This window comes from Colius striatus, chromosome 2 (assembly GCF_028858725.1).
Source record: "Colius striatus isolate bColStr4 chromosome 2, bColStr4.1.hap1, whole genome shotgun sequence".
NCBI lineage: Eukaryota > Metazoa > Chordata > Aves > Coliiformes > Coliidae > Colius > Colius striatus.
The window spans coordinates 15,187,796-15,214,953 of NC_084760.1; the positions used below are offsets into that span (position 1 = coordinate 15,187,796).

At 39.0% G+C, this 27,158-nt stretch overlaps 1 protein-coding gene across 1 annotated transcript in view; it reads right to left on the reverse strand.

The window, feature by feature from the left end:
- The window catches only part of CD109 (CD109 molecule), a 78,488-nt gene that overhangs the window by 24,118 nt on the left and 27,212 nt on the right, over nucleotides 1-27,158 (reverse strand). Inside the window, exons 6-23 of the mRNA XM_061989786.1 lie at nucleotides 25,678-25,717; nucleotides 24,986-25,070; nucleotides 22,561-22,657; nucleotides 21,391-21,529; nucleotides 20,412-20,521; nucleotides 18,553-18,792; nucleotides 18,099-18,200; nucleotides 17,941-18,003; nucleotides 15,937-16,113; nucleotides 12,992-13,144; nucleotides 12,202-12,276; nucleotides 11,719-11,779; nucleotides 11,044-11,179; nucleotides 10,186-10,303; nucleotides 6,193-6,306; nucleotides 5,781-5,999; nucleotides 3,867-4,011; nucleotides 2,720-2,896 (exon numbers count right to left, since the gene is read on the reverse strand). Of these exons, the coding sequence (XP_061845770.1) occupies nucleotides 2,720-2,896; nucleotides 3,867-4,011; nucleotides 5,781-5,999; nucleotides 6,193-6,306; nucleotides 10,186-10,303; nucleotides 11,044-11,179; nucleotides 11,719-11,779; nucleotides 12,202-12,276; nucleotides 12,992-13,144; nucleotides 15,937-16,113; nucleotides 17,941-18,003; nucleotides 18,099-18,200; nucleotides 18,553-18,792; nucleotides 20,412-20,521; nucleotides 21,391-21,529; nucleotides 22,561-22,657; nucleotides 24,986-25,070; nucleotides 25,678-25,717 (2,251 nt within the window). The remainder of the gene's footprint in view (nucleotides 1-2,719; nucleotides 2,897-3,866; nucleotides 4,012-5,780; nucleotides 6,000-6,192; nucleotides 6,307-10,185; nucleotides 10,304-11,043; nucleotides 11,180-11,718; nucleotides 11,780-12,201; nucleotides 12,277-12,991; nucleotides 13,145-15,936; nucleotides 16,114-17,940; nucleotides 18,004-18,098; nucleotides 18,201-18,552; nucleotides 18,793-20,411; nucleotides 20,522-21,390; nucleotides 21,530-22,560; nucleotides 22,658-24,985; nucleotides 25,071-25,677; nucleotides 25,718-27,158) is intronic.

Genomic DNA, 27,158 nt, shown 5'->3' on the forward strand with positions numbered 1-27,158 from the left:
GGATCTCTCTATAATAGGAGAGATATAAAGATGTGAATCTGAACTGCTACAGTATACCAATGCATCTTCCCATATAAACTCTTACCTAGTAGCACTGGCTTTAGTTTATTGTCTCTTTAAAAGACTCTGAATTCCATTTAAATATAGGGGAGCTGTAAAGTATTTAGCCCACTGGCAGTGGTTAATTACATGATTAAAACTTGTGACAAATCTGTCAGCTCAGTTAATGATTTTGAGGAGTCAAGCATTCTTGAGAGAGAAAAAAAAAAGGAATGACTGGTGTTTCTCACCATGGAAAGCAAAAGTCACTGTCAAACTTTAAGCCTCAAATGTGCTATGAAGAACATGAACACATCTGTATATATACAAACAGATTGCTTCCTCTTCAAAAGTATCTGATTGCAAGGCCTGATAACTGAGGTCTTCTGCTTCTTTCCAGGGCAGGCAATATAGAGCGGTATTATAATCACCATCCCATTGGTAGTGTAAAAGCACTAAACTAAGACCAACAGCCTGCTTAACGAAGCCTGGTGAGCAACACTTACATAGAGATGAATTTATCTCAGGGATCAGAAAGATGAGCAGAACCAGAGGGAGGACAGAGGGAACACTCAGCTATTTCCTACAGTCTGCTTACTTTCTTCTCTATGCCAACCCTGCTGCAGTCACGCAAAACTCTCCAAACATGAGCGTATCTAAGGCGGGGAAGGCTGCAGAAATGCTGCAACAGGAGGCCTAGGGGCTGCAAACCACCACGTCCGTTCCAATGGACACTCACTCAGACATGAAAAACGATACTACAAATGTCAACACTTACAAATGGAAAGACAAGGAAAAGAAAGATTCTATTAGGAAGACGCACATCAGCACTCCCAGAGGACTGGCTGGCACCCAAGAGAGGTAGGAGGCTCGCTGAGCAAGGCTGAAAGGGGAGTGGCATCAGGATGGAAAGGACTCCAGAAACATGTGAAAGACTAAAGGTTCTCACATTTCAAACAGCTTAGACATACTGCTCAAACTCATTGCTTGCTTGGGGTCGAGCACCAAAGCTTACAGACCAACCAGGATTTTATTTCAAGGTGAGATCTGTCATTCTCACAGCTGAGGGAATTCTTTTAAATGGCAACTTTTCCTTTGCTTTTGTTCTAGGCAAGTAAAAGCTACTAAATGAAAAAATTGTATAGCAGTCTCAGTTATATGATCCCTTCTTCTCACAAGCATTTAGAGCATTAAGCCTTAATTATATTTACTTCAGATTATGAGGTCACATTTTCAAACATTTAGTGAACTTTGATATGTGAAACAAAGCCTGGTTTAAATTAAACTTCATGACAATTCTTTCAAAAACCGAGATTACAAAAGTTACATCTCAAACTAAAGATAAATTCCAACTTTAACATTATGTTTTTAAAAATCAGTGCAACAGCTGAAATCAGTTGTTAAAATAAAGCAAAACCCTAATACATTTTAGATTGCAGCTCTTTTCTATCTGAAGTTTACAAATACTTCAGCTTACCTCCTGTTTTGGCTACTGCAGTGTTAAAAATGTGTTCCTAAATTCAAAGCCCGAGGAGAAAATTAGGTAACACAATGCTTTATATACAAGTGACATTTGAACTCTAGAATTTTCAGTTTTGAAACAACTTTAATAAATCTGTTACTGGAAAACTTCAGAAAATTATGGTAGCAAAACCTGGGCTTCAAAAAGTGGTAGATTGCTAACAAACTTAGAGCAGGTGTACACGTAACACATCTCCCCACACACACCCCTTACTTTTCAACTATACTGTGCTGTAGGAAAGGTTTAAAAATGTCATTTAACTGTTTTTGATATAAAATTGAGATCTTGACAAAAGGAAAATCTATTTTGAGCTGTGTCTTTTCCAAGGAAACATCAACAACCTAAAAAAAAGCCAAAATAAAACCCCAAACACGTATAGAGAGCAAATAAAATTGGAAAAGGTCATTGTGGTGCCTTTAGGGTTGTAGCTGATAGGAGGATGGTCTCACTGCTCTCTGTGAACTAGGTTCTCAGTATGCAGACTGACACGTGGCGAGCATGGTACACAGCAGTTAGACATTGATATGTGATCCAAGGCACAGAGAAACATAGTGCAACTATGCTCTTCACACTTTGTGATGTCCTGGAGTATTTCCTGATTAAAAAACACAACAATTTCTAACTCAGGTTTTCCAGCTTTAATTTCCAGCACAGAGCTCACTTCTGACCAAGCTTAAAACTTGGGTGGGCAGAAGCGGACCGCCAAAGCAATTATCATTCCTTGAGCTATCATTCCTTGTCTACAAGGACATGACAGGAAGGTAGTGCTGTCACTGAAGACAGATACACACATGGGATTAATATGGTTCACTCTGCCTACTGATTAATTTTCAACTTCTGTACCCCAAGCAGTAGTCAAAAATGTTTGCTCACACATGGTTTTATCAAAGCTGAAGTAACAACCACCTAGGAAATCCATATGAATTACTGTCTATAGGTAACTATATAAAAACATCATGTTTTTTTCTGAATAAATTTGTCCTTATAAACAAAATCATTTGTTCTTTAATTCTATCAGCCCAGAAGAAAGAGGAAATGAAAAAGATGGGCTTTTCTTCCCGTTCTCATGACACCAAAAAAGCAGTACTTCAAAAAGTCACATTTATCTTCTTACTACTAAGATTCTCAAAAATCTAACACCTTTCTTTAAATACAGACCTTTTCTCATAAATGACACAGCTTTTGATTTAATATCCTCTCTCAGCTGTCTGGTTTTAGTCAGATATTGCAAAACGTAAACATTTGGAGCAAAGTTGATCATATTCTGTTCACCGCAACCATAAGGCATCTTAATCAATGACGACAAACCATTGATAGAAGGCCCAAGTAAATCACCTGAAAGATGAAATTTAATGAAAAAAAATTAAATCTTATTGCAAATAAGAACATACCTCACCCATAAAGGGTGGTATCATCTAAACTGGGAGAAAATATGATACATTAGGAACATTTGTACTAAAACATCACTACTCAGACAGAAAAGGTACTTCATCTTCTGGTCAACTTTAAGCTCACTGATCCATTTCCCCATAGACCTTTCCAATTATATAGTGATTTCAAATACTCACCATTAAAACAAAACAAAGCAAAGCAAAAGATAACAAAGATGTTGAATCCAGGAAAACATTTCAGTAACAGTACATATTTGAACCGTTCTGTATTTTTTCTTTCACCCTCAGTTATCAAGTCTAGGTGCCTAACACAATCGGTCGGGTTTTAGGTTTTATTCTGCAGACAATTAAAACAGGATGCTAGTGAACTTTGCAGGACCTTCCTTATTAGCATCCAATTACCTCTCTGACAATACCAATCAATACCACAATATGGTAAACTAAATAAATTAAAGGAATAACACACTCCCATCCATCAGGTCTTCCTCTGTTTAGTCTAATGCATGACGGTAAATTACTTTGAATTAATGATTCAATCTATTAATGTAGCAAGTAAATAAAAATGAATGCATCTCCTTAAAAAATGACAAAGTAGCAGCCATACTGGGCAAAATCATCTCCTTCACCAGGGGGTCTGAGAGAAGCTCTGGCAAATCCTGCTAGGGTAGCTCAGGTTACTACACACCAACCTCTCTGCTCTACTTGACAAGAGTTTACTACTTCTAGTTGCTACTGGCAACTGCTCTGTTCTTTAAAAAACATTTATGTCTGCAGCGCAAAAAATGCCAGCAGCTGGATTATGGACACATAGATCTGAGTTCAACAAAAACTCAGTAGGCAAAAAACTATTAAAACAAAAAAATATATCTGAAGAGCAAATAATAAAAATGGAAACAGAATAAAATAATCCTTACCAACAGCAGTGACCTGCACTCTCTCACTGCCACTTACAACATCAGGAGGAAAAGTGAAATCCAAAGTTTTTGACACTGCTTGTGGTTTATTCCCAGTCAAATCCAAAAGGACTGTCTGTGAATATGTCTGTTCAACTCCTTCAGCCTATTAAAATAAAGACAGGTTTATTGTAATCTCCAGTAGTTTGTTGCTTTTAGGACATGAGTTGTGTGCTTACTGTACTGAGGGGATCTAAAACACAGTTAGGTACTTAGGGCTACCTGCTGATACATCAAGTCCCTGGGTTATTTGCCCATTCACACCGACACACAATATTTCTCTTATCAAGACCTACTTCCACTATTTGGTTCTCAAGACCACATGTCAATTACAAAAATACATCTGCAAAATCAATGAGAAGAGCTCTGATTCCAGGGTGCTCCATGTCAAGCACAGAGCTCCATGGCTGAGCACATACCAAGGCAAAGGTTGTACCTTTCATGCTGTTTGCAATCCTACAGCCTGTCATAAAAGGAAGACTTAAACTGAAGTTAGACACACGACCATAAAGATTTTGTTTCCTCATGCATGCAAAATCCCTTGAGAAAATTTGTCATTGAAGCAGAGAAAATAAATGAGTTCTTTCCTCAGCCTACATCTTGATCTAACAGGCTTTTATTCTTGTTTGCATGGCTGCTGAACTCCAACAGAAATAGAAGTAAGTGGCTCCACCTGAAAACAGCTCAAAATCCTGCAGGACAGTGGTTTTAAACAGTCTAGGGATAGCCTGGAAATGAGAACTTGGGGAGGAAACTCATCAATGTACATAAATACCTGAAGGGAGGGTGTAAAGAAGATGGGGCTAGACTCTTCTCAGTGGTGCCCAATAGCTGAATAGGAGGTAAAGTACAAATTCTGAAGTAAAGGGACTTCTTTTTAAACACTAAAAGAATCACCTTTTTTTTAATTATGAGGGTATTTAAACACTGGAATAAGTTTCCCAGAGAGACTGTGAAGTCCCTGTCCTTGGGGATATTAAACACCTGCCTGTACACAGTTCTGAGCATCCTGCTGTAGTTGATCCTGCTCTCAGCAGGAGGAGTGGATTACTTCCTTCCAACCTCAACCATTCTCTAGTTCTATGATCTTAACTTTTTATTTTGGGATGAGATGTATAAATGTCTACCATCTTCCACTGAAATGGAACCTAACATGAATCAGACTTAGATGTCCAGAGTTAGGCAAGACTAACCATTTTCTGGTTTATCAGAAAGTCTGTGGGCTAAATTTCCACCACTGGTAAAAGACATGATTATATAAAATGGGCTTTGAACTAAAGCTAAGTGTGTGCCAAAACTGATTACACCTATCTATAACAAAACTGGAACACAAAAAGTTCCACTTAAACTTCAGGAAAAGCTTCTTTACTGTAAGGGTGAGGAAGCCCTGGCACAGACTGCCCAGAGAGGGTGTGAAGTCTTCTTCTCTGGAGGTTTTCAAAACCCACCTGTGTGACCTGATCTAGGTGGACCTGCTTCTGCAGGAAGGTTGGACTATATGATCTCTAGAGGTCCCTTCCAACCCCTGCCATTCTGTGATTCTGTGATTTGGCCCACTCTCCAGAGATTATTAAGTTAGTTGTAGTACCAGACGTTCACTGATGTACAAATATGTTTTATCTTGCCTTCAGAAACATTTGATGAACTATCTGTCGTAAAATAGATCTATGTGTTCATTTCTGGAAGAGGATCTGAAGAATTTTAAAGGAGAAATTATTTTAAAATAAGTGTTTTCTACTTAAAAACACCTGACTAAAAACAAACCTTACAGAGCAACAGGCAGTCAAGTTAATTGGTTTGTCTTTTTGCTGCACTCTGTTGTCTATTTTAGGGAACAATTTTTTCCAGGAACAAGCCAAGCTGCAGACTCTTTACCTTTACTAAAACTTTCTGGATGACAGCATCAGAAGCAGCAGATGATATTGCAGTCACTTTGATGGGAATCTCTCCCAGCTGTTTTGGCTTGATTGGGAATTGAACAGTTTTCCCATCTTCACTTGGTACAGATACAGACTGTTGATTTTCTGTAGCATTTATTTCATTGGATGTTAGAAAAATTTCAAAAGCATCGTTCATATCCAGGATCACAGTAACCTGTAAACACAGTAACATTTGCAATACAAAGTGTTAATTTTGAAAAAGTGCTTTTTTGTGTATATACAGAAATAGCTGTCTACCCAATGAAGAAGATATTAAAGTTCTCATAAGAGAAAAGTGTGATCTCCAATAGAGACAAAAACACTCCGGTGTCTATCGCTTTTAAAACACAAAGTGACTGGTATCTTACCTCAGCTTCTTCTTTCAAATAATTAAAGATGTTCACTTCCAAAACAAATTGTTCTCCTCTGATAACAGAGTATGGAAGATTGAGGAAAACGAAGAAAGGTTGAAAAGCTTCTAGCTGCAAAAAAAAGGTAATCGCTGAACACTTACATTCAGATACCAGAAGAAAACGTCCATACAACTTGTCTTCTGATCACTTTAAAATTCAGACAACAAAGTACATTTACTCGTATTCTACAGTTAACAAAATGTATTACTGGAGGGCTGAAGTAGAAATATCTTGAAGCAGAAGCCAAAGATGCTTCTGCTTGTTGTTAGCACCTTTGTGGGAACTCAGCAGCACCATTCAAATGAGGGCTGCTGACAGCTTTGATAGGGCAAGTTCCAACAGAGGCACCTGAAGTCCCACTAAGAGTCTATCATCTGGCAAGCTTTGAAGCTGTGATCTGTCCTGAAGTCTCATTAGGGTAGCTGTGAGTGTTTCGAGTGCACAAGTAACAGCTGATTAAGAATCAGTCAGCTGCCCTATCTCTGAGTCAATACAGAAACTCATGTTGGAATACAAAACAACTAACTCTCCCAAATTCTGTAATTCATCAACACCTTAGAATGACGGGTTATTTTGAAAGATCTTGGCGTAAGTTCTTTACTTATACTTCTAGAAATACATGTTTTCTTAATTAAAAGCAAAATTGTAGAAATACACCAGCAAGCAGTCGTTTTTATCTGTGAACAGAGGTTTTTGGATGAAGTCCTGGCTTTAAGAAGTTAGTGATAAGCTCCCATCAAGCTGAATGAAATAAAAATTCCACTGGTTATGTACATCAGTACGATAAGAATGGCTGAAGCATGATTTCCCTTAATATTGAAATGTCAACTAAAAATGGTTTTAATTTGGTTTTCATTAAAAAAAAAAAAATCTTCCAAATATTTTGAGTTTCAAACCCAAAAACTCTTTCTAGTGAAGAAATAGTCTAATGGGTTTAAGCTTGGGGTTTTTTTTAGTTGTTTGCTAAAGCTTCCAGTGTCAACATCTTCTTTAGATATCAGACATCAGTGAAGTTCTGATCGAGAAGTTTTGGTTATTTCTTAAGTGAGGTTATCCCTATGTACCTATTTTCTTTGTCTTTTTTTCTCCCACTCGTCTCTAAAACTCTTGCAACACTAAAGTTTTGCACTCAGGAACATTCCAGTATTTAACAATGAAATACAATAGGGTAAAATTATCAACGTTCTGTGTAGCAGAAGTCAAAAAAAACCAAGATGCAAAGCATTAAATGACATTAAGCACACACATATCACTTTTTATTTCTCCATTCCAGTTTTCATGCACTTCTTTTATTTGCCTCTCTGTATGGTACTGATTAACATGTTTCAGCCATATGGAACTCTAAGTCCAATCTAAACATCTCAACAAGGGCGAAGTACTGAAGAGTACATGTGGGTGATTATAGTTAAATAATAATCTCGACATCTGTTATACTTGTAGCCTTCTCAAATTTGAGAATGAGAGGCCAAGTATATATTTTCATAGAGTTTGAATAAGAAAACTATTCCTCTTTCTGTCCCATCTCTGCCAAGTTGAGTGAAAGAAACGAATCATGATTCCAGTCTCAAAGGAGTCTTAGCCACAAAATTCAGATCAGGCTCCAAATTCTGTGGTAGAGTTACGATCAGGATGTTCAAAGCACATGTTCCGTATCTGCTGTAGCAGCCAACTATGAAATCTGGATCTCGGTTTGGATCCCAAAAGTTGCCCCTCCCCAAGAATTTGAGAGTGTGAGAATTTAAATGGGTAAATGGCTGTCTCCCAGGTTATGCTTGCATTAGTCCTGGCATCAAGCTGGAGGTCTAGTCTCAATCTTTTTAACTTTATTCACTTAAGTGAAGTTTTCTCAGGAACATAGTTTCTCTAGGATCTCTACATAAGGAATGTAAGGAGATTACCTTCAGAGGAATAAAATACTAGCTAAAAGAGACTTCAAAAAGTAATTCCTGTTTTAAACAAGGCTAAATAACTCTCTAAGTAGCTGTTACCAGGAACACCAAGTGAGCCTAGAACAATTGCACTTGTATGCTGGGAATCCTCAGGTTTGAGATCTAGCCTAAAGAGTACTTAATTTAACTTATATTGCTGAACTCCTTGAACATTTGGAAATGTGGTTCTAAATCATTTGAGAAGATTTGGAGCCTCAAGACCTGGCAGCAAAAGCATCTTGTCCCATCTCTGGCTCTCAGTGTCTACTCCATTCCTCAAGCTAACTGACTGTCGTGGTTTAGGCCCATCAGGGAACAAAGGCCACGATTAGCCTCGAGTACCGAAGAGGCTGAGGATTGCTCGAGGGCAGGGAGGGCTTAATTGCCGCTTAAGGTTCAGGACAAAACAGACCAGGCTACTCGGTTTTGGGGAAGAAAACAGAAAATAATTTAATGCAAAATCAACCAAAACATAACCAAAATGAAACAACCCAGAGTAATACATCAATGGAGAGTCCAACCAGCCTTTTTAAGAACACCTTCTTGCCACCCCTCCCCTCTTCCCGGGTTCAGAGCCCTGATCCCGGTGTTTTTACCTTGCCCCCCCCTGAACGGTTCGGGGGGGGCAGGCGGGAAGAGGGGTTCAGTCAGTCGGTTTCCGAGAGCTTCTGCCGTTTGTCCCTCCTCAGGACGGGTGAACTCCACACCAGTCCTCCCTGCAAGTCCGTGGGGTAACTCACAAGCATGGCAGACTTGCACGGGCTGCTCCGATGCCCACTTATTCCAAAGGCTGCAGCTCCTCTCTGCCTCTCGTGTGGGGCTGCTCTGCGGCGCGCAGGCTCTCCAGCACGGCCTGGGCCATGGCCATCTCCCCACACAGTCCCCCGCCCGTCCGGGCTCACCCACACGGAGCTGTTGGTGGCTCTCAGTCTTGCCACGAATCTCCATAGGTTTCAGGGGCACAGCTTGTATTCTCGCCACGGCTTGCAGAGGGGTCTCCGGTCTACTGCTTCTCGTTCCTTCCTCCCTCTCTGGCTGAAGGGTCCGCGTGGTGGCCTCCATCTTGTATCACTCTCCACCTCCCGACTTGCATTTCAAATTCCCGTCCCCTAAATAGTGATCGCAGAGGCGCCAGATTGGCCCAGCCGGGCCGGAGGTGGGTCTGAACCTAGGAGCCGGGGGAGGGTCTTCACTGCAACCCGCTCCCCCTGTTACCAAGCCAAAAGCTGCTCCTGGCTAAACCAGGACACTGACTAAAGAAGTAGAACCTGTTTAGTTCAAGACTGATTTTGACAGATTTTTGAAATGGAGCCCTGGCACAGGCTGCCCAGAGGGGTTGTGGAGGCTCCTTCCTTGGAGGTCTTCAAGACCCGCCTGGACGTGTTCCTATGCGACCTGATCTAGGTGAACCTGCTTCTGCAGGGGGGTTGGACTAGATGACCTCTAAAGGTCCCTTCCAACCCCTACCATTCTATGATTCTAAAAAATGAAAGTGAGGCCAGAATTTTGTCTTTAAACAATTCTCCCATCCTCCCTCCTGGGACAAGTATTAGTGGAGTAGCACAGTGGCATGATCTTTCCAGCAGGCAATGTGTCTCTCTCAGCCCAGCCACCTCTTCCCAGCTAGTCTGTGCAAATCACCTTTCATGCATTCTGAACTCATGGAAAGTCCTTTCGGCGGAGCCAAGAAAACAAGGAAGCATGCCATCCTCAGGCAGTCATTCCCCCTTTCTACATACAGATCCTGAAGTGGGCACATCCTGAAAGTGCTCTAATAAAACAACTGCTGCAACAGAAATAGGCATCCAAGTGTCTGTGTAATGTTTGAGACACTTATATGTGTAGGAAGAGGAGGCAGATACAGTATCACATATGTCTTCAGTGATGATGTTTTCTTTACAGTTGAACACACACAGCCTTTCAACGACTTCATTAATATAAGCAGAGAGTTGCTGTTGGAACTGAAATAGCTTCCAGTAATAACCTACAGCATTTAAAGAACTGAGTAATGCCATGGTACCTCCACTGGAGCAGTCGTCACTCCAAGACCACTGTTTTCAGACATCACAAAAGCACTGGCTACCCAGGATGTGATGGTATCAGGTACAATGACTTCCATTGTGGTGTCTGTGTCAGATCTGATGGCAGAAGAGGAGAGGAGACTTTCAAAAACAGCCATTGACAGACATGAGTAAGTGGACACAAATGTTTAAAATGCATCAATAATTAAATCCATACTCTTAGCTGGAAAAGCTGCTGATTGTCTGATTTTGTTTTTTAAATAATTTAGAAATATTTATGATAGGATCAAAATGATTGAAAAAAACCCCAAATTATTTTAAATTACATGAATTGAAGGTGATGACATTGAATCACATTACATATAATCAATCTTTGCAGATCCCTTAGAACAATCACAGATGACAGCAGCTTTCCAAAGTTGTCAATTATGAAAGAACACATTTGTGCTCCACATCACTGGTCAGATTTCACCATCACGTTACATTTTGAACTTCTCATTAAATTAGGTGCAGACAGGCACAGATTTCCCCTTCTGGGCTAATCATCATCTTCTCATGTGCTGTAGAGAAAAATACTGTGTCTCCCTACCTGTAAAAGCAAGGGAGTTTCTTTTGTTTCCAGGATTTTTATCTAGTTTCTATTGAAACTCCAAGGCCTTCAATCTAGCATTGTCCTTTTTTTATAATGCCTCTTTTGGTGTGTCTCTAAACTCACTTGTGGCCTCTAGGTGGTAGCAGAACACAAATAATATTACATTTTTAAGCAGTGTTCTTCACATTAGCGCAGAATGCTACTAAAACCTACAAAATAATATCAGCAAGTCCAAATCAGTTTCCATTTGCTTTTAATCCAATACCTAGTTTTAGTGTCAATCCAAAGCCACGTCTCTGGAAAATGTGTCCTCACATAAGGATTGCTGAAATCAGGAGGTCCATTTTTAGATACTGGCATATCATCACCAAAACCATCCTCTATGGGTATCATTCCACCATCTACAAAACAAAAAATACTGTCCTACCTACAAATATCTAGGTTTAAGAAAAATCAAATTAATACAGGTAAGAAAAGTCAAATTAATACAGTGTCTGCAGTATTATCTGTAGCTTTTCTACATATGGTACTACTCTGTGACTAAATAGGATGTTTTTTTCTTGCTTGTTTTTTTTTTTTAAATAAAAGAAGGTTAACACACTTTTCCACATGGCCTGTCTGGAGTGTTTATGGAACCAGTGTAATATGGCTAAGCATGACAATCCACTGCAACGTCTATCAGCTGGAACCACCAATAGAAAGTCCACTCATCCTCATGCCTTTAACGGGTAGCGTTGCTCAGGACAGCAGCAAAATGAAGTTTTCAAAATACTAGTCATATGCAGTTTGTATATCTTGAACCTTGGAAACGGTAATGGTGTGCAAGGCTGGAATCAGCCTGCATGCAGTACAGTGAGAAGATCTAACTGGGGCCCTAACCCACGCACCTCCTTCTCCACTCAGAAAATTAGATTTGGCTACATTTATTTTTATTACTTACAAAGAAAATGCTCCTTATCCTCCTCAAGAATTGCATCAGTTGATACCCAAAGGCTGCATTTCTGGATAAAATTTATACAGTATATCTCAATAAAGGACATTCAAGACATCAGTAGTGCTTATCTCTTTTTCTTTTTAAGAAAATTAAGTCATCATAATAAAGCAATCAAGGAACTAAAGTAATATACAGGAACTAACAAAATTGAGATCATCTGAATCTGAATATTGTCTTAATGACTGAGAACTTGTTAACAGCAAGACAATATCAAGCATAAAGTAATTCACATTTATAAAAATATAAACACATTTCTTTGTATTATGAGTATTTACATATTGACAAATTTCACAATTCAAAACACATATAAGCCATGAAACCAGCACATTGTCTACAGTCCTGAACTTTAAAAAGGTCATTTTCTTCTAGCAAATGACGAGCAGATCACTAAGCACTAAAAAAACTCATCTTAGAATTAAAAAAACATACCTGAAAGACACCAAAAGAACCTCTGACTAGAGGGAAATACTGCATTGTGCTGTATAAATTGAGCTCATGGAAGACCTAAGACAAGAAAAACAAATTCATCCAAAGAACGAATGCAAACTGACAGTTGTCAGAACTTTCACTGTTCTAGATGCTATTTCAAGCAGCAGCTCACTTAGTTTTCATGTCGAAAAGAAAAGAATCCATGACAGGATGAAGGGGATTAGGCTGCAATGGTTTAGTGATCAATGGAAGTGACCAAAACTATGTAAACCCAAAATAGGACCAGGTGACCCACTATGGCACTTAGGCTATGACATCTGAGCACTTTAGGAATGATGTATACTGTCAGCTTTTTCAAACTGTTGATGCACTACAGCTTCTTCAAGTAAAGGGAATTAAAAAAAGATGAAAAATTTATTCTGCTCCTCAGAAAATAATTTTATTTTATCTTATTAATTTTAGACTGCACAAAGCACATATCATTAGAGAGTTTTTCTGGCTTTTTGTCTATCCTGAAAGAAGAAACTGCCAAGTGCTAACTGAGCAGTTTAACAAATGGAATAACGATAAAGAACCAGCTGAAATTACAAATCCTGGGACTATTACCTTGTAAGTCTTTTCTGCTCATGTTGATAAACTACTTGCAGAGGTAAAAAAATATTTGCATCACTAAGGACTAAAAATCCTGCCCAAAGAACCTTACTCATTCAGTATATGAACTGCAGCATTTCCATAACCATGTATCTTGCATACGCACAGTAAGGAAAATCCTTTTTTCCCGTTTACTTACAGAATCTTCTGTTATATCATTACTCTCTCCCAGAAGCTTTGTACTTTTATCAACAACTGCAAGTCCAACTACTGATCCTGGTTCTGTTGTACTGATTTTAAGGGAGACTTTCTCAGATGGCTTGACCTTATCTTTGCTCCAAGAGATCTTAATCTAGAAAAAAGTGAAAAAAAACAGCACTAGTTTAAATTATACAGTCACTAACAACTCTGAAGAAGCATTTTCTTAGCTTAAATGGCTATAGTTAAGGCTCTGGATTTGCTTTTCCTACACCTTCAGGAATATAATTCAGCCCTCAAAGACTGCAAATGTGTTCCATAGTGAGATCAATACAGAGAAGAGATATATGTAATAGGTGCATGGGTAAGGAAGAAGGAAATAAACAGGCTAATACAGCACCAGTTTGCCTTTCCCAGGATACTGAAGAGTCACCTTGTATAATGTATTTCTAAGGAATCCCATCTCTACTGCATCTGATGAAAATGCAGAATTTCCATTTGAAATGAACAATTTTATGCTGTTCCCTCACCAAAATGGCACTAATACAAAGTCTTGAAGTGGAATTCAGCTCCAGACTTAAGTTATCTACATTTAGCTGTCCATGTTTCAGTTCAGAGTTTAAGCTCCCATCTCTCATAGTCAAAAGAATGCAGACCAGATAGCAGTTTGGCTCACCATGAAGCATAAATTCAAGTGGTAATGAAGAAAACAGTCCTACAGGCTCCACTGACTCTACTGGCTGTGGATGAGATGAAGTTACATAAACACTGGTGCTTGGTGTCATCTTGGATGTTCAGAGGTATCCAAGACTCATCCAGTGTTGCTGCCAGACAGGACACATAACTTACCCTTCTGGAGCAAGCACCAGAGTCCAGGAAGATTAACTTAATCCACACTCTTTTGGGGCAACTGAGTCTCTGTAAATTGAGTTTAGATATGTAACTCACATACAGAGATGAGACTCAGTCACCTGAAGGCACCTGGAACCACTTGAGTTTTCCTGTAGCATGCTATCTGACCCTCAGCTCCTGTTGCATAAGTTTCCCCTAGAACCTTTGGAACATCTACTTGTCACATGATGACATCTTGAATACACTATGACCTCTCAGAGGACAACAGATCATGCTTAAGCAAATATATCTTGATCCTATAGTTTGTGCTTAAGGAAATATATCTTGATTGTACATATAAATACTTGCATTTAGATGTCTGAATCTACAGTCCCATCGTACCTCTCCTCTGATAAATCTGTGTAATGGCATCTTCCAGGCACATTCAGTATGAAAAAATCACAGTGCAACATCAAACACACTAATATTGCCATCATAAATGGGATTAAGGCCATGTGCTTCACTATAAACAGGCATCAGACTGATTCACACAGAAAAATGGTTTGTTTCTGGGTATGCTGTGGCACTGCAGGTCTGTATATTGGATTTTAGCAACCCATTTACAGAAACAAAATGTTTGGCAAGGCTACAAATTACAGAGGAAGTAGCTTTCCACTGTACTGAATTAATTTCAGCAGCTAGCAATGAAATAGTGAAATGGAAACAGCTCAAAATTTTGAAGCCTTTGAGATCAGTTCTTTTCTTACCTGATATTTTTTCCCAGTCTAGTGAAACATAGAAGATAGAGCAAGGTTGATATTAAATTATCATAATTTATCATCTCAATTTTTCATCTTCTCTATATATACACTGGGATCATGTTTTTCATCCATAAACTACACTTAACCAAACTGGTATTTTCAAGATCAGGCCTTAACTCATTGCTACAAAATATAATGCAATCTTATTTGTGGACACTGCAATCAGTGGAAAGACTTCAATTTGCTCCCAGAAGGCTGAACCAAACTATTATGCCTGTCTCATTAGAAACATCTTCCTATATCTAACCTAAAGCTCCCAAGTTTCAACTAAATTATCTTATTTGTTTTCTATTTATTTAGATTCTTCAGACACTGGTACATAATAACCATAATCAACAGACGTGTGCCTGCAGCTTTCTCACCATCCTGCCTCTCTCCTTCCTTATCCTGTGATAACAAAACTCATATCCTGAGTCATGATAAATCATGAAGCAAATGGGGAAACTGTTTCATGCAGGAGTAAGACAAGCAGCCTCCCTACTGATTTCTGATTCTAAGTGTTAAAAGTTTCCATAGGAGAGGAAGAATTTGAACCTATCAGAAGCCTTTGGGTGGTCTCACCTGTAAAAAGTCACAGAGGCTTTTATTTGCAGAAAGAACTAAATTTTATGCTCATTAGTTAGCTGGAAAAAGCAATTTATTGCTGCGACAGTAGTTCTTCCACTCTTTCTCAAGCTCTTTTCATAGAATCATGGAATGGTGAGCTTGGAAGGGACCTTTAGAGATCATTGAGTCCACTCCCCCTGCAGAAGCAGGTTCATCTAGATCAGGTCGCATAGGAACATGTCCAGGCGGGTCTTGAAGACCTCCAAGGAAGGAGACTCCACAACCCCTCTGGGCAGCCTGTGCCACCGCTCCATCAATTTTTGAATTAAAATATGCACAGTTACACAAATTACAAACCCTGGCCACATTCACTGATGACACCAGGCACAATGTGACCACTACCTGTCTAGAACAAGGTCTTCAGAGACATTAACAATTCCAGACTTATAAGTACCTTTACATTATATTGGCCAGAGTAATCTTTGGATCAGTAATTAACCAAACTACTAAAAACACAAGATGTTGTCCATTTGTTTATGTAGAAAATACAGGGCCAGCAGAAATTTCTTTCAGATATGCAATACTTGGACCCTAACTGCACCGCTAGTATCAGAATTCTCTGCAAGGACTTACACAAACTTCAGATTAGATCCTCAGTGTTTACATTTGCAATCCTATGATCTAAAATACTGTTTACCACAACAAACAGACAAAAATATGGTCTCAGCCTCAAGTTCAATTTAGTTACCTTGTCATCCAAAGCAGGCTGAATGGGGACAGTGAGCGCATCATTTACAACCACTCCATGCTCATCAATGTAGAATACAAGTACACATGCCGAAGGAGCCCAGGAATTTTCTGCTGTTAAAGTGAACGTTTTTGCAGCCTTTGTGCCAGAAGCCACAATTTGTTCCTTAGATAACACCTGAAAGAGAAAAATGAGACAATCTGTTGGTAACTCAATGTCACAAGCTCTGCAATTCCTTCTACAAATAGCTATTAAAAGAAGAGATGTATACCTGTGATTTTTTTTAATGAAGTAGTTGACCAGTTCTATGAGACTGGGTACAAAACATAAGGAGTGTAAGGCAACATTTAAGTATTAGAAATAGATTTTTTCCATGCTTTAATTCCTGTATCACTATGGACAAGTAAAGACTACAACGATGAGTGCTCAGCACAACATATGCTGTGACTACATACAAGTTAAACAGTAATACAGCTGGGTATTGTGGGTCATCTATAGTAAGTGTTTGGGTTTGGATTAGGAACATATTCTAAAAGCAAATCTCCCAAACCTCTCTACTTATCACACTTTGGTTTGCACCATTTTAGAAAACATAAATGAATGCCCATGTTTTATGCTGTCCTAAGGTTTTTTCTTATGCAGGCTACTACTAAAGTCTCTGAAAAAGAATTTTAGTTATTGAGATCACTATGGTGTAGATTACACAGGACAGGCAAGTGTTAAGGACAGGATGGGAGACTGAAGATGGTATATATAATAAACCCTTCAATCCAGATGCTGCAAGGTTCATAGAATCATTTCAATTGGAAGAGACATTTAAGATCATTGAGTCCAGTCTTTGTCCCAGCCCTATCAACCACTAGACCATTTCCCCCAGTGCAACATCCACCCATCTCTTAAACACCTCCAGGGATGGTGACTCCAGCACCTTCCTGGGCAGCCCATTCCAATGCCTGACCACTCTTTCAGGAAAGAAATTCCACCTCATGCCCAGCCTGAACCTCCCCTGGCACAACTTCAGGCCATTTCCTTTTGTTCTTTTGCTTGTCAATAGGGAGAACAGACCAATCCATGCCTCTCTACAACTTCCTTTCATGTAGTTGTAGAGAGCAAGAAGGTCTCTCCCGAGCCTTCTTTTCTCCAGGCTAAACAGCCCCAGATTCCTCAGCCATTCCTCATAGAAGATGTGCTCCAAATCCTTTCCTAGCTTGGTAGCCCATCTCTGGATCCTCTCCAGCACCTCAATGTCCTTCTTGTAGAGAGAGGCCCAAAACTGGACACAGTATTCGAGGTGTGGCCTCACCAAAGTCGAGTACAGGGGAATGATCATCTCCCTGCTCCTGCTGACAACACTGTTCCTGATACAGACCAGGATGCCCTTGGCCTTCTTGGCCACCTGGGCACACTGCTGGCTCACGTTCAGTCAGCTGTCAATCAACAGCACAGCATAACAGCTGAGCCATTAAACAAGCCATTATCTGAGCCATTTATTTTAATATGCTTCCAACGATGTTCCCTTGTTAACAACGCCACCATCTGCTTCCTCAGCAGGCAGGTCTTGTCACCTTGGGTCTGCAGGCTCAGTCCTGACAGTCCTGAATCTTTGTACAGGCTCCACCAGCCCCTTGCTTCCACCTGCCTGTGCAGGACATGCTGACAAGCCCCTTCTTGGGCTGCTCCTGGCTCATCCTTGCCCCTTCTTCTGTCCCAGGTGCTCTGCAGGCAGAGACAGTATTGTTCTCACAGTTATGCCTTGACTCGTACATCACAGGTAGAGATAACTCAACAAGTAAAACAGAGCCTTGCTTCTCTCAGAGAGCACCTCCTTACAGGGCCAGGGGATCATGCCTAGTGGAAAGGAAGGGTTTAGGTCACCTCTTTCCCAAAGCACAATAGAAAATGCTGACTCTTTCTAATGTACAATCATGTTCCACTCACTGGTGTATTTCTCAAGTTGGTAAAAGTCACCTTGGATTGTCTCCATATGTAAAATCAGTAACTTACCAGATAGTGGAACTCTCTCACTGGCTTGTTGCTTGCAATGCTCAGCTCAAAAGCCTTCCCAGCCTAGAAAAAAAATACAATTCATATGGATGAGTATGGAAACATGATGAATAATTTGAATGGTTCTTACATTGGCAAGTTTTTTTCTGAGACTGTACCTTTATTTCCTGGCTCTTTGTTTTAACCTGGAGATAAGTCTGGCTGGGGGAGCTGAACACATCATAAACACCTATGTCAGTCCTACTGCTGAGGAACTCTGCCTGTGAGACAAAGCAAATAAAGTTCTCAACAAAACAGCAAAATCCATGTGAAGTTCACATATAAAGTATTGTTTACAAGAGCATGGCAGCCTTAATAGCAGTAAAGGAGTGCTTTACTGCTTGCTTTGGGTTTCTTGTGTTACTTTTTTCCCTTTCTATCTTGGTGCAATTATTCATTGCATTTAGATAGGATCTGTCACTTTCCTTCCAGCTCTAATATGAATATAAGGGAAGGAAAATAACAGTAGGTGACATATCAGCTGTTACAGAAGGCAGGAACAGTATATCACTGACCACAGGCTGCTCAATTTGGTGTGTTGCTGCTCCAAAGCAATATATTACAAAGCAATACCTGAACTCTCAGAGTTTTTGTATCAGCTCGGATTGGAAACTCAATATCAATTATTCCATTTTCTGGAACTGTGTAATTCAGGACATGGACAGTCAGATTTCTCTCCTCTGTTGCCTCATTCTCAAGGTGAGAAAGTGAAGAGTGGTGAAAAAGCAGATCTGACTGTTGTGCAGTGATTGTGACATGATTCCGCCTCTCTTCAGGTGTCAGCTGGTTGCTATCAGAACGCATCACCTTGAGCTACAATAGAAAGAAAGAAAACACCCATAGGACAGAATAATGCTAAAATGCACAATGCATAACATGTAAAAATGTATTTGCACTCACATGATATGAAAAAAAAAACCACAGGTATCCTCAGATTTCTTGCTCATCAGTTATTCTGTTTCTAATCCTTTGTGAGAACTGTACTTAGGCAAGACAGCCAAGAACAAAATTATTCATAACTTGAGTGAGTGAAAAAAGAGCAAAAGCAAAACACATGGAACTGAAAGGTGACATGCCTTCCAGCTCTCCCAATTATTATTCTTGTTAAAAGTGCTTTTCTCTAAGGCAAATTGTATATATCCTACCCAAAGCCTGAATATTGTATTCTGAGCACTTGAATCCCAGCACAACAACGGACAACCTTGTGCAGGAAAATGTGTCAGATGAGTAGTCATCAAATGAGCTGAAGAAAAGACTCAAAATGGGTCCAAAATTGACAGTCTACAACTTCAGAATCCATCAATCAGCACCACAACTTAACATCAACCTTTGTTCCCTCATTTCAGTAGATTTTCACCCATAGTAAAACCACTCTCCTTAAAAAAAAAAAAAAACAACTTCTGTATTTAAAAGCACTGATCTAATGTTTCCTTTTCTTTTTCAATCCAGAGATCTGTCACTCCACTGTTTCTCCTTCTCTGCTATAATTTTCCTATCCTCTCTGTATAGTATATGCAGATCTCCACTTACTAGTAATAGCAGTTTTTCACTCACACTCCTCTGGGACCATAACTGACACATTTTCCTCTGCCAGTTGCAAGCATTGCTAAATGCTTCAGCTACCTGTCACTCAGCTTATCTTTGGGAGATGAAGAAGCAGGAAAATGAAAAGCAGGAAAACCAAAGACCCAAATTATCAGACTTGCACAAAGCTACGGCTTGAGCCAGTCTACTCTGAAAGTGTATATTCATCCTATTTCACTGGTATTTAGATCTGATTTCTATATAGTAAAGGCTCAAGAATTGTAAAGTTGATTCCCCTTTTCAAGCAAAACAGAGTGATGCAATATGCAACTTCTGCTAAATGTAGAAACACAGAACACAGACTACGGAGAACATGAAGAACATTAAATACTTCTATGAGAAGACTGCAGCAGGAATGAGAAAGACAGTAGGCAGAAAAGACACTTTCACTTGAGAGCAATATGGTTTGATGAGTTTTACTGAATTTTGTAACACCTGCTTAATTATACACAGGTGTTATATAAAGTTTATATTTGTATATATATATATTTGTATATATATACATACAGTGTATAAATATTATTAAGAGGGTTGAGACTCAATAGCTACACTAGTGTTTTAAAGCACAGTCACTTAATGGAAATCAATCAGCTAGAAACTGAAAATATTTTTCTTCCATAAGAATGCTGGCAAAGTATATTGAAATATATCCTGCCAACACTCCTGTCACTTTATCCTTTGCCAGAGCGAATGCCTCTGTGTTTAGTATTTGCCAGTAGGAATTATTAAAAAAAGGTAATTCAAAAGCAATTCTGTAAATTAAAAATCCTAGGAAAACTGACATTTAAGCAAAAACAGAGAAGCCACACATATTTAGGCACAGATCATAATAAAATAAAATAACTTACAGTAGCTATGAAGTTCAGAGAAGGTTTTATAACTCTAGAGTAGTCCATAAATTCAATAAAATAGTCACTTTGCTTTGGAAATATGATGGTGCTTGAATTTTGGGAGATTCCTGTTGAAAAATTGTATGTGTTTTAGACAACATGGTTTTGATACACATACTACTTTAGCAGCAATACTATTTACTGTTCATGATAATAACTCTCTTTTTTCCACCATTTCCACACATTACTTTTCATTCTTCCAGTTAAGGATTAGTACACTGGTGGTATACATACTGGTACTGTCTTACACAACACTAAATAAGCCATACCATGTAGTATTCTACTCCACACAAACTATGTCAGAATGACACAAGGAAGGAACATACGAATCCTGAGTCAGCCAGTTTCACCTTGCTGAGGTTCCTACAAAAAGTCTGTGATGAAATCTTGCTTCTGGGGCAGGCAGAAATTTTGTACAAATGTTTATGTCTTTTTTATAGTATGCAAGGTGCAGTAGAACATGAACTCACTAAAAGGTTCACTTTGCAAATCAGCTAGTCTAGAGAAGGGTAGACAACAGACAATATGGGGCCAGAAAACTCTTCCTACTGATGTGGTTTACAAACAAACAAGTAAGGTAAGTTTATAATTCAAATTAAGTTTGTAAGGTTCTGGCTAGTGCTAGTAATACTTTACACTTGCTCTCCTCATCACAAGTGATCAGTCGTTGACTTTAACCCTTCACCTGAATATATTTCTTGGTTACTCTGTAAATAACTCAGCATAGAACTGTGTTCAGTTGAGTTAACAAACAGTTAAACTATTTAACACACTAAGTAATCAACAGTTCAGACAATACATTTGCACTTAGATGGTTCATACTCACATCAACACACAATGCTTTTCTATCCCTCCAAGCCCTTTCACATAGCAGTAAGCTCTTCCAGCACTACCTACACTTTTGATTTCCCCCTGAAGACATCACACAGCCACATACCTGTAAGTGACTCGGTGACCACTGCAATAATTTCTATTGGCTCTGTGTAATAATCACTGTCACGTTGGTGCCACAACTGATCAGCATTCAAGTTTTGCAACATAAGCTTGTTACAAGTTACATTCACAGATCCATTCAACTGCAATGCAGAGAAAAAAAAACATCTTGCAAAGGGAAGTACTCCTTTCTACCTACAACAGCTTATTTCTGGTCCTGCAGCTCCCTCCACATACAAGTTCTGGAGTGTCAACACTGGAAAATTATGAATGCTTATCTATTTTTTCTTTCAGTAATCATTTTAATTAAATCCAGTAGTATTTAATTACTTTTTAGAGTCAACAATACCCTCTGGAGAAAGTTACTCTTTTTTTCCTAATATCTAGAATATCTACTTCTATATGTCCAGAGCAATGGTACCTATGCTTTACAGAAAAATATAATTAACAGGTCCCTGTCTGAAAAAGGGGAGGTACACTCTACCCAAATCCCTAATCTCAAAGTTTCTGTAGGCTAAATGCTACTGAAAGCACTGAAGTCAGCCAACTGCTGAAGTCAGCCAACAGAAAATGACAGGCACATCATTAGGAGAAACTGAACCTGTTTTAAACACAGTCCACAGCTCAGGAGTAAAACGCCTGATTTTGCAAAAGGATGCCATGAATTTATCACCACTTTTAAGTCTTCAGAACAAAACTGCATGCCTTTTATAAATTTCATGCTCCAAGTTACAACTAGTACAGTAATTACTAGGCAAAACACATTGGTCTCTACCACGCTAGGCCACCTAGAGAATTGCAGTGGTCTCCTCTGGCCTTATAACACAAGGCTGAATGTGCAGGGGCATACAAGAAGCCAGGGAGTGTTTCTGGGCATAGGCCACTCATCACCTGCACTGCCACTGCAGCTCTTGGAATTTTTTTTTTACCTGGGCCAATTAGCACTCTCCAAAAATAACTTCCATGGGACCACAGTGGCCAAGTATCATTCCCAACAAGCAGCCTGAATGTGGACACTTTATCCCGGAAATTAAATGAGAGTTTAATGCAAGTCACTTCCCAGACCATGCCAGCTGAACTCAACACTTGAGAACAGTCCCAGGCGTATTTAACCTACAAAAGGAGACACAGACTTAAAGTCTACAATACTACAAACTGCTAACAGAAGACCCACCTCCATAGTTGTAGTTATATTCCTCTTGTTTGTCCAGTAAGAGACAGAAAGGCAAGTAACAGTTACGGTTCCCTTTACTGGCTTTCCATACGTGTACCTGAAACACATCAGTCAAAGTCAAATAACATACCACTTCCAGAGTGTGGAGTCCTGAAGAGCTCTCAAAAAAAAAGACTCTACTTAAATATTTTTTCCCTGGCTTCAAATATGGCTAGAACACACTCGACTCGTAAGTTTTTGACAATGAGTCCAGTTTATCAACATTATAGTCAGAAGCCTCGAGAAGCCAGAGCACCTGGAGAAGATATACAGTGCTGCTCTTTCCTGCAAATGTGCTCCATAAACCTATTATTATGGGCTGTACAATGTAAGAAAATTAACTATATTAATCCAAACTGGAAGCAAGTAATTGAATAGAAAACCAGTGTACCATCATAACTAATACACAGTAGAACTAAAATGAGACGCAGGAAGTGCAACTGTTTTGCTTCCCAAATGCTGCCAACACAAAATGAGAGATCTCCAGATATTTGTACTCAAATTATTTAGTAAGCATATTCCAAAGAAATCACGGCATAATTGCACGGCAAACATAATTTGCAGATGTGTCAAATCTGAAAACTGTAACATATTCACTTCTTATAAGACCATTAGCAACCTGCAGTCAGTGAGCAGTAATAGAACTTCTGTAGAAATATTTTCAGGTTATACATGAAAGATACCGTGGCATTCTAGTCCATCAGTAGTAATACATTCAGATGTGATAACTGTAAACACTTTATATCATTATGGATTTGATTGGCAGACACTTAAGATATATCAAAGCTGAAAAGCAGAGGAAAAGAATAATTAAATAGCATATTTACAGGAAGAACTCTGACACCACTGTCTTGCATCTGAACTCAGTCTTTCCAAGCAAACCTAATTACAGTAATACGCTACCATTAACCTTGAAACGATACTGTCATTGGGCAGCATCCCCATACTTAATCTAATAATACTCCAGAGATGAGAAAGGAAAAGGCTTTTATGACATCTACTAGTGCAGAGGAAATATAAAGTCTTTGTACACAGAGGCTCTATGCCTATAAAAACAGTCACCAGAAATGAAGTCACTCCTTTTAAATAATTACGATGTATCAACAAAAACTTGACGCTGCTGGGATAGAACCTTAGATAATTCACTGGTGTTCAAGACTCGATTTATTGCAGCACTCAGGTACACTTTCAAATACCTTATGAGTATACCTAACAAAGAAGCCAAGTAACCTGTAGAAGAAGAAAATAACTTAGGGAACCAAATTCACATTAGTATAAAATGGATTCCAAAAGCAAAGCAGAATGAGGAGAAAAAAAATTAAGAAAACTATTTTTAAGAAATTGTCCCTTATGAGAATTCTAGATGGCTTATATCAGGTTGCATTGCTCTAGAAAAAGAAGGCTTGTCTCAAAAGTACAAACATTTCATTTGTAGAGCTTGATAAAAAAATCATGTCTTAATTTCATATACAAATGGAGTGCTTGTTTAGAAGGTATGTATTTTACTTCACAAACAAAAGACCTTTTAGTTCAGGTCTTCTTGAAAAGATCTATCAGGGAGCTCTATCTGGCTGTCATCCACTCAAAATAAAATGAATCTCTATTTGAGATTAATGCATACTAAATTTTTTGTCTACATATTTCTTCAGCTTAAAAATAAAACACTATTTATTCAAAAGTCTACAGTGAAGACTCTTGCATTTTTCAACAGTTTTTCACTCTTCATCCATTTACATGTATAGGTATTTTGACAGACAGTAGAAGCCTACACTTCAAATCCACAGTGTGGATAAACTGGATCAAAAAGGATGTGCATAGGAGTTTGCATAATTTTCCAAGTGGTCTAATAAATGATAGTTACTCTACCTACAGAACTTTACATGAAAAGTTGGAAAGCACCATAAAAGAAGAACATAAGCCCAGGGAGGGTGTGGAGTCTCCTTCCTTGGAGGTCTTCAGGACCCGCCTGGACATGTTCCTATGTGACTTGATCTAGGTGACCCTGCTTCTGCAAGGGGGTTGGACTAGATGATCTCTAAAGGTCCCTTCCAACCCCTACCATTCTATGATTCTATGATTCTAATGTTAAAGGCCTGAAAAGATACATTGTAAGCAAAAGAATCAAGAAGTTTTCTGAATAAGGCAGGTAAAAATGTCTTGGCTGTAGCCTAGAAATATTTTTATCAGACTAAAAAAACTAACTAGAAATCTGAAGATGTATGCAATATTGTTACAACAAAATACAGCACCTAGAAATGGATGCTAGCCAACTAATTTTGACTAGAAGGCATTCTTTTATCATTCTAAATATGTTTTCACTTTGACAGAGAATCACAACAACTTTCTTAAGAGTGAGAGTAACAACGGTATCAATTATTTTACTCACTTTGCAGTGACCACACCAGTTACCTCTTCCTCTCTCAAAGAGTAGTATAATGGTGCTGTTACCTTAACATCAAATTTTGGTAAAACTAAAAAAAAAAATTACAGATAGCATTAAATACACACAAGAAATAACAACTTTTCCTCTAAGTAATAAGTAAACAACATTATAGAATAAAGGCTACTACAGTTTCCTAAGGAATATATGGTAAGACATATATTTAACACAACCCTATGCATTCCCCAGACTAAGACTTTTTGCTGAAAAGAGAACAAGCATCATATGAGCAGCCCGCAGACAAGCTTGTAAGGCTAAAATATAGTATGTTTAGCTTATTCAGCCCTTACAGAATCGTAAGTAAGCTTCATGATCTGACATTGTACAGATATTTTGGGTGAACACACTGCTTGCGTGACTCTGGAAAAACAGGGCGAATAACTGAATCTCATAGGCTTAAGGTAAGTATTTTAAAGATGACATGACATCCTGACATTACATTAGTAGGTCGTCAAAGCTACCAAAGATAAACAGCGCTGCCGATAAAATACAGTCAGTTATTAAGAAGCAAGAGATTGGTAAATTAGGCTTTCTGGAAGTATTCAAAAGACTTGAGCTAGACAAGCCCAAGTGTCTAAATTAAAGGAGAATTAATCATCAATTTTGGTCACTACTAAATACCCTTAAGTGACACTTACCATACTCCATCACTTTAAATCTTTGATAATGAACTTGGCCCTATTGAAAAAAAATCATATGAGAAAACAGATACAACTGTGGTTATAACAGCAAGTTTAACATACCTTCTAGGATGAATCTCACCCATACTCAAGTTAAATTACAATTTTTGACACGGTGTGATTTTAAATCATGGCTCAATCATGAAAGCTGTTCAAAAAATCACAGTATTCAGACACACAAATCTAGCTTTTTGCTGTCTTACTCATTTGTTCTTTCTCCCTAAAGTGCAAATAATTCAGGTTGCACCATGGAAGGTTTAAATTGGATATCAGGAAGAAATTGTTCACCAAAAGGGTCATCAAGCATTGGAACAGGCTTCCCAGGTTGATTACCACCTCTGGAGGTGTTGAAAAGATGTGTAGATGTTATGCTTAGGAACATAGTTTAGTGGCAGATGTTGCAGAGTTGGGTTAATGGCTGAACTCAATGATCTTAAAGATCTTTTCCAACCTAAATGATTCTATAATTCTGATGAAGTGTATGCATAATTTGTCTGCAGACATATAAACCTCATTCAATGACTTTTTTACAGCATCAATCAAAAGCTGACATCAGCAAGAAAATGGCACAAGGTGATTTACCAGCAGCACCTAGAACTGGAGCTGTGAATCTCAGTTAATGTGCTTGATACAGAGATTACACTGAAGCAACGATTTTCCAAGAGAAAAAAATAAGATCATCTGGACTGGAAAAACCACTTAGTGAATGAGGGGGAGGCAGTGGATGCCATCTGCTTGGACTTTAAAAGCCTTCAACACCACTTCCCATAGCATTCTCATGGAGAAACAAGCTGTCCAGGCTTGATTGGACCTACTCTGCATTAGACGGAGAACTGGAAAGCTGCCTAGAGGAAAAGCACCTGAGGGTGTTAATTGACAGTGGCTAAACATGAGCCAGCAGTGTGCCCACGTGGCCAAGAAGGCCAATGGCATCCTGGCTTGTATCAGAAATAGTCTGACCCGCAGAAATGGGGAAGAGATTGTACCCGGTACTGGTGAGGCCACACCTTGAATACTATGTTCTGAACCACTCACTACAAGACAGACATTGAGGTGTTGGAGCATACCCAGTGACAGGCAACAAAACTCGTGAAGGGTCAAGAGAACACATCTGCTGAGGAGCAGCTGAGGGAACAGGGGGTGTTCAGCCTAGAGGAGGCTGAGGGGAGACATGATCACTCTCTACAACTACCTGAAAGGAGGCTGTAGTGAGGTGGGGGTTGGTGTCTTCTCCCAAGTACCTAGTGACAAGATAAGAGGAAATAGTCTCAAGCTGTGCCAGCGGAGCTTTAGATTTGATATTAGGAAAACCTTCTTCACTGAAAGGGTTGGTAAATACTGGAATAGGCTGCCCAGGGAGGTGGTGGAGTCATCATCCTGAAGATACTTAAAATATGTGTAGATGTGGTGCTTAGGGACACAATTTAGTGGTGGTCAAG